At 46.2% G+C, this 8349-nt stretch overlaps 1 protein-coding gene across 1 annotated transcript; it reads right to left on the reverse strand.

The window, feature by feature from the left end:
* Window positions 1–6944: 6944 nt before the first annotated feature.
* OTUD6A (OTU deubiquitinase 6A) lies at window positions 6945–7817 on the reverse strand. Its single transcript, XM_040265766.1, has one exon. It carries the CDS (start codon window positions 7815–7817, stop codon window positions 6945–6947), a length of 873 nt encoding a protein of 290 aa, XP_040121700.1.
* Between the last annotated feature and the right edge of the window lie 532 nt (window positions 7818–8349).

An 8349-nucleotide genomic window follows, 5' to 3' on the forward strand; every position in this document is an offset into this window, starting at 1 on the left:
TTTCCCCAGCAACTTGGTTCCCTTCCTCAAAAGCAACCAATCTTATCATTTAAAATATATTCTGTAGTCATGTACAAGGGAAACAGTATATTTATATCTATAAATATATATATACGTATATATATGTAGTGGTTTTTCACACTTTAAACTTGGTATCTATTGCCAAATTGTCCTCCTGTTTACATATCATCAACAATGTTTGAGAATGCCCATTTCTGCATTCTCCCATGAACACAGCATATTATCAAACTTGACTTCTTTGCTAATCTGGCTGATGAAAAATGATATTTAATTTGTATTTACTTAATTTGTAATATTATGGGTAAAATGGATGGTTACTAAAGCTGAGAGACCAGCTAGCTTCTCCCTGCAGCCTCTTTCCCACAGCTCCCTTACCTTTCACCTCTATCCTCCAGCTCCAGTGAATGTGAGACACCCTGTTCTTTCACTCCTGCCTCTGGTCTGGCTGTGTTCCCTGTGAGCTGCTCCTAAGCCTCCCTGCAACCCCCGGGTCTGATGAAGTGTCCTTCGTCTGTGCTTCCTTGCATCACAGCACTGGTCACGCTACTTTCTGTTTATTTATATTTTCCTATCTGCCACCTCTACTGGATGGTGAGCACTAGGACTGGATTTTTTATCTCTCTACCTCTATTGTTTATCATCATTCTCCTCAATAAATATGAAGTGAATGGATGAATAGACAGCTGGCAGTTTCAAATGGAGGTCACTGGAATGCAGCTATTCTGTGTGACTGACTGAAAAGCAATCTACCCTCTCATTAAGAATGGAATATATGTGGAAGGTGGCACTTCAAATCAGTGGTGAAATGGTAGATTATTCAGTAAGTGGTGTTGGGCTAACTGCTTAATTACCGTGATTGGAGAAAATCAATTTATGTCTTTATCTTATACCCAAATAATTTCCAGGTGGATATGCTAGTATTAAATATAAACAGAAAGCATAAATAACTTGAAAGAAAGTGTGTACAAATGTTGATTCAACCTAGGGATGGGGAGGCCATTTCTAAGCATGATAACAAGACAGAAACCATGAAGAAAAAGATCAATAGATAGACTGCACTACAATTTTAAACTTTAGCATATGCAAAACTGAAAGGTTAATAATATATGGGAAAAGTTATTTTTTTAAAATGTGAATGACAAGTGGAAAGACCTATTAAAAATCCCTAAGAAGAATACAAACTTAGAAAATTACGCAAAGGTCAGGAATGAAATATACATGCTAATAAATACTTAGAGGAATATTCCATCTTAGTAGTAATCAACAAAGGGTGAACTAATACAACATTTTCACCTAACAAATTAGCAAAGATGATAATTTTCAGTGTTTACAACTATAAGGAAAAATAACACTCTCATTTCCTGGGAGTGTAAATTGGTGCACTCTTTCTGGAGGGCAATTTACTAGTATGCATTATAAGCCTCTCCTTTTGATCTAGATCACTTTTAGAAATCTTATCAAAAGGAAATAATCAGAAATATAGACAAGGACTCAGCTACAAGGATATTACAATGACATATTTATAGCAGTGAGAAATTGAAAGCAATCAAAATGTCCAACAATAGAATAGAATAAATAAATCAGGGCACATTCACAGGCTAGAATGCAGGCATTAAAATCATCATATTGAAGACTAAGGACAAACTGAAATGCTTATATTGTATTGTTAGGTAAAAGAAAAAAAAAGTAGTTTGAATAGAATGGTACGAGTTTGATTTTTTACAATATGTGTGTCTATGTGTGTGTGTAGAAAAAGCCTGGAAGGAAGATACTGACTGACCTGAACAGTCCTTGTACATGGGCCACCCTGTCCCCAAGAGGGCACTTTGGTAAACTCCAGTGGCTTTTGCTTTTACACTGTAGACCAAAGAGCTCTGGCTCCCACTGTGGGACCTGTGGAAAGAAGCTAAGTGGCTCCAAAAGTTACTGTAGACAAAATGAAGGCGTGGTTGCAGCCATACCTGAGAGTGTCATAGTCTTAGGCCCCTAGGTAATGATACTAACATTTATCGTACATTTTATGTGTATTTTCATTTAATGTACCTAACATCCCAAGAGATACCTCTAAGACAAGTATTAACAGTCCCACGCCACTGATGAGGAAACTGAAGCCCAGAAAGAGTCAATGACTTATCCAAGTCACAAAAATAGGAAGTGGATAGATGAACTGGGCTTCAAATCCAGTTAGATGTCCTTGTCTTTGGCTCCTGAGGCAAAAAGACATGATAATGAGTGAATGAAGAATAGTAAGGAAATTAATGAAGTTGCTTCTGGAATTGGATTCCTTCGGGAACAGTACCCCATGGCTTTTGCACACAAAATTGCCCAGAGCAATCACTGTCCTTAGTGACTGCGGTCACTGTTACAAAATGGGACAGACTGCAAGTCCCTCTGTCCTGCCAGATCCCACAGTGAAGGCCTCTTGTTTTTTGTGCTCTGGGCCTGGGTGGGATCTGGCCTGGGTTTACTCTTCCCTGTCCTTCCAGAAGAAGACAAATCCAGTGGAGGATGCTGGGACAGACCCAGTAAGATCTTAAGGGTTCCCAAGACAGAAATAGTTATTTCTTTAAGGACAAGCCTGTAAAATGGGACTCTGCTGATCTGTTTGGTGCCTTCTGCCAAAGAATTCCGTGGGCGGCACCAGCCCCTCCCCCACCACTCCCAGCAAGGCCCGCATTATCCAGATGGCGCCCTCTTCACCAACCTAAGCCCTCTTTTCCACGCAGGGCCTCTGCCCCACCCATGCCCTCTTCCTTGGCCAGTGCACCCTTCCTCCCCCATTTCTACCCAGCCCCTCCCTACTTTATCTGCAGATATCTTCCCTAGCCAGGTGTCACGCCCTAGGCCTTCCTCCAAAAGCCAGGAATCCTTTTTTCATCTTATACCAATTATACCCTATATCAACCAGGCCCCTAGTCCTAGTCACCAGCCTGTTCCTCCTTTCTCACGTCCCAAATGCTGCTCCTCAGTCTACATACCCTTGGAGCCAGCCCCACTGCCCCCTCCAGGTAGTCCCATTTCCCCACATTATGCAGCCTGCTCCAGTACATAACCCATCCCCTATCAGAAGCCCATAACCTGCCTGTGCTTCAAAATCAGCCAGACCCTCCTCATCCAGGCTCTCTTTGTCCATTGATGCCTTCCACCCCAGCTACCTGTGCCTGCTTCCCTGGCCAAGTCTAGCTCTCCAGCCTGGTTTCCTTCTCCTACTAGGCAGGCCTCCACTATACCCACCTAGATCTTCTCCCCAGCCGAGTCACATTCCCAACCAGTATCCCCTTTTGCAGCAACCCTACCCAGGCCCTTGCCCCAGAGTGTTACTGCTCCCTTCTCTGAGCCTGTACCCAGGCTCCCTGACCCAATGCGGTTTTCCTTTCCCAGTTTTCCATATCCCCTTGCCTAGCCAGGACCCTTTTCTCACCCAGACCCTCTTCTTCAGCCTATGCCTCCTTCTTTGGATTTGCCCCTTTCTAAACCAGTCATCTTATTATCCTGTGCCCAACTCTCCAGCCTCTAACCACTTACCTGGAAGTTTTCCCACTCTGTGCCTCAGCCCGGCCTCTGTATCATCCTATGGCCCCAGCCTCCCCTCCCCAGACAGGGCTCAATCCAGTCCATCTTCTTCCCCATGTAGGACCTTTCTGCTCATAGGACCCTCACCCAGCCAGGCTCCTCCCCAAATCTGCGACCCTGTTGACAGGCTCCTTAGCCAGGCTACTCTTCCCCAGCCAAGGCCCCTTTTCAAACCTTTGTCCCCTTGCCCTCATGGGACCCCTACCCCAGAAGGGGCCTCCTTCCAACATCCAGGTCCCTGTGCCTGTCCTTTCCCTTTTCAGCTGGATCACTTTTCTAAGGAGTTCCCCTTCACTGGCCTTTCATAGCCAGTGCCTCCTTCCCCAGGCAGGCATCCCCCTCTCTCAGCTCTCCATCACCAGTGAAGTCCCTCCCTAAACATGTGACCTTTCCCTGCCACGAACCCTTCACCCACACATGCCCCCAGCTGGCAACTCTTTCCCATCTGGATCCCTCCCGCCAGCCAGGCTCTCTTCACACCAGAACCTACAGCCTCTCTCCAAATTGAAGCTCATTTTCCCAGGCTGGCCTCCTTCCCAGGAAGGCCCTCTTCCTCAACTGTTGTACCCCTTCCTCAGCCAAACCCCTTCCCTAGCTTATTCCCTCTCCTCAGCCAGATCTTCCCCCCATCCCCAGCCTGTGCCCTGCACCCTCAGCTAGATCCTTTTCCTCAACCATGTGCCTCCCTCAGCCAGGACCTGTCAGGATACACACCCTTGTTCCCAGGCAGAATCCCTGCCTAGCAGGCTCTCCCCGCCTGCCAAGCCCTCTCTCCCAGCCAGGTCCATCAACCCGACTATATTGCATGCCCAGCCTGCGTCGATCTCAGCATTCAAGCCTCTCACTACCCTCTCATTCCCTAGGCAGATGTCCCCTCCCCTCCAGGCGTGACTCCCTTGCCAGAACCCGTCCCCAGGCAGGCCAGCTTTCCCTGCCAGGATATTCTCACCTCCTAATTCCCCATCCCGGCTAGTCTCCTACCCTCAGCTTGTGCCAACCTATCAAGTCTGTGCTCCTTTTCTAAGACAGGCCTCTTTCCCCAGATTCACTCTGTTCCCCAGCTTAAGCCTACTTTCCTAGCCAGACCTTCCCTGGTCAGGTGCCAGTTCCGTCTTTCCCCCCTTTATCAGTCAAGTATTCCTTTCTTATCTTTTGCCCCCTAACTCAACTAGGCCTCTTTCCCTTGATCAGCCATGTCTCCTTCCCTAACCAGCCCCACCCCATTATCCCCTTCCTAGCCTGGCCTCCCTCTTCACCCTGTGCCAGGTTCCCTTAACTAGCCATCTCCCCTTCTTCTGCCTGTTCCCCTTTCCCCTGCCATGTCCCACTCATCCTCCTAGACTGACCCCTTCCCCAGTTTTCACCCTCCTTCCCAGCCAGGCCCCCTTCTACAGATTATGCCTCCCTTCCAGGCCTATTCTCTCTCCAGCCAGCATTCTCACCCCTATAAAAGGCTCTCTTCTCACAATGCATCCAAATACCTAGTTTTCTCGGGGACTTCCTCTTCTCAGCCAGCTGTCTATATGAAAATGTAACTGATGCACACATTTACACAGTGAGCAATCTGGTAGGATTCCATATTTGTATTTTGAGAAAAGGACCCCTGACCCTTAGGAAAAAAAGCAGTGGTACTTTCCCTCTTGCAACTAGTCCTGGACTGGCAAGTTTTGGAAAGTGGGAGTTCTTTTTCATGCATAGCAATGAGGATACCCTTAACTGAAGCCATTTCATGTTTTCACTGAGTGAAACATCAACTCAGGATAGCCTCAACCATCTTGTTACTCCCTAAATCCTTCTCTGGAAAGCGTTCCACTCCAGGCTACCACCAAGACTGAAGGCCCATTCCTCTTCCCCAAAGCCTCACCTTTTACTGTGTCCTCCCCCTTCACTCCTACTCCCTAACCCTCCAGGCTTCCTTTGCTTAAGTAGATTCTGGGATACAAGCTCTATACGAACTAAGCCAGCTATACAAAAATAGAGAACTAGGTATTTTTAAACTGCTTTTATTCTTTAAACACATCACATACATTTTCTGATGTTATGTATTTTATTTTAGAAATTTGCTGTGTACAAACAATTCTTGAATGTAAGTAATCTCACTGAAATACAGGATCTAAAGGTTATTTTTAAATTTATTGCAAATCATTTCATTTTTACTATTTTTTTGGCAAATTCAAGATAACAACATGTCTCAAATATCAACAAAGGTATATTGCTCACTTTTTTTTTTTTGCTTCATAACAGTTGCAGATATAACAAGAATCAACTACTTTAATATTTTTAAAATCTTTTAAAATACTTGTTATTTCTAAGAATTAAGGAAAATTACTAAGTTCAGATTTTTCACATTTCATACCGGTTGTAGATAGAACAAAATAGATCAACTACTTGAATAAAGTTATATCGTCTTATGTCTGAGAATAAAGGAAACTTACTAGTTCAGATCTCACCCCTCACAGGAAGTTAAGCTACCTATCAGTTTGTCTATTTTTACTTCACACCAATTGCAGATATAATAAAATGGATCAACTACTTGAATAAAGTCACATCCTTTCCTGTCATTAATAAAGGAAATTAAATTGAGATCTTTCACATCTTAGAGCACTTATCAGTTTAGGTAAATCTATTTTCTATACTTAATGGTTACATTTAACTTCTAAATTTAACAAATGCTATTATTTAGAATTCAGCAAACATCTAAACTACAATTAATTTGCAACCACACAAGGTTTTATGAAAAAGCAAAATACTAGAGGAGGTCTTGTTTGTAACTTGAGACATCTCCTGAGTAGCCCAGGTAAAGGGAAAAGCAACCCCCTCCAACAGCCCACAGTACATTTTTCCCCAAAGAACTAAGCAAAAGTCATTCTCAAAACAAATCATTTTGATCACATCAGCTCCTTTAAGTAATTAATATATTCACAGGACAACGGGAAGATTCTGAGCTAAACTGATTCCCCCCGACCAAGGTGAAGACTGCATCAAACCAAGCTGCCATTTTTCGAACCCCACAGTTATTTGCAACAAGACCAGTCCTCACGGTGGGGGCTGGGGAGAGAGACCCTTCAGGGCAAGAAGTGGTGAAAACTTGGCAAACTCACTCCCCTTAGAGAGGACTATACAGATCTCTTAAGCAACTCGGGGAAGATGGTAGGGGATAGAAGAGCGAGGGGGGTAGGTAGGGGGTGGAGGGCAGAGAGGGAGGGGGTGAGCTCTAAGTAAAATGAAGAAAAAAAAAAAAAAAAAAACAAGAAAACCGAAGGAAAAAAGAAAACAGAGCCTACTGAGGAGACGCGGTAGCGGCGGCTTCAGCTCTGGTGGCAAGGGCCACAGTGATGGCAAAGGCAGGCCTAGAAGAGACGAGGGGGTGCGCCCCCAGCGGCGCCGGCCTCCTGCGGCTTCACGGAGTTGTAGTGCACCCCTAAGTTGCAGGAGTAGCACACGTAGACCAGGATTAGCGGTTTCCTGGTGTACTCCTCTCCAATGACGACGGCTGGAAAGTCGGCCTGGATCACCTCGATGGGGGTCTGCAGGACGTGTGACAGGGCCCTCAGCTCCAGCTGGCCTCCCCACGATGCACTGCCCAGGATGTCGTCGCAGTAGCTCAAGAAGTAGTCGCGGCTGTAGGCGTCACCGGGTTCGAGGTCACTGAAGAAAGGCAAGAAATCATCGACGTGCTTCCGCATGTACTCGGCGGTGCGTCTCCGCAGGCTCTCCACAGTCACGGAGAACACCAGTTGGTCTTGGATGGCACGATACATGCAGTGGCTATCGGTCGGCATATCCTTCATCTCTAGATGCTTGGCCCCCAGGATGGCGCTGAGCTTCTCTTCCTCGTCTTGGCGGAAGCTGGTCAGATACTCCATGTCAACCTCCACAATCCTCTCCTGGCGTGCTCTCTCGAGGGCTGCCCTTCTTTCGCGCTTTCTCTGTGCCCTGGAGAAGCGCGGAGGCTGGTTCTCGAGATCCATCTTGGCTAGACTTTCAGTGACAGAATCAATGTTGCTGCTATCAGGGAAACCTTGGAACTTCTCCAGCTCCTGCTGGTGCTTCTGCTCCATCTCGGCCTCAAGGCGGGCCACGTCGAGATTCAACTGCTTTCTTTTCTTCTTGTCGCTCTTGGGGACCGAACTCTTCATGAGCTGAATGTGGGCCTGTAGCTCTTTCTTCTCGCGGTAGTGGCGTCGTAACATCCGCTGTTGTTCACTCTGTAAATCTTCCATGATCTTTAATGGCAGGCGAGAAGTTTGGTAGCAGCTTAAGTACTACTACCGTTTACGTCAACAGTCCAACCGCCAACCTAGCTAGAGTTCTTCAACCTCCGGTGGCCACTGCACTCTGCTCTCATCGAGCGCTGGTAGCGCTCACCCTATTCACGGTCCTCTCTGCCATTGGCCAACGTCTCTCCATGGTTACGCCCCCTGACCACGTCTGGCGCTACGATTGGCTGTTGGGAGACCCTTCATATGCCCCCATTAGACCCCATAGCAACGGGTGCTTCCGTTTTGACCTGGGTTCTAATTCCCGCCTTAAAGTCCCACCTTTGTACTGTTATGTGTGACTATTGAACTTGTGGAGAGTTTTCACAGACTCTTAACTGCCTACTTCACATCCTAGCCTGAACACAAGGCAGACACTGGTCATGCTTGAGAATCACATGACAAATATTGTTAGCTGAGTGTGCTCTGACACTGGACTTCCCATTGCTCCTTGTGTTCTGGAGGCAACTTGTCTCTCTCCAGTTCTTTCGTTCCC

The sequence above is a fragment of the Oryx dammah genome, unplaced genomic scaffold (assembly GCF_014754425.2).
Source record: "Oryx dammah isolate SB20612 unplaced genomic scaffold, SCBI_Odam_1.1 HiC_scaffold_23, whole genome shotgun sequence".
NCBI classification, from domain to species: Eukaryota; Metazoa; Chordata; class Mammalia; order Artiodactyla; family Bovidae; genus Oryx; species Oryx dammah.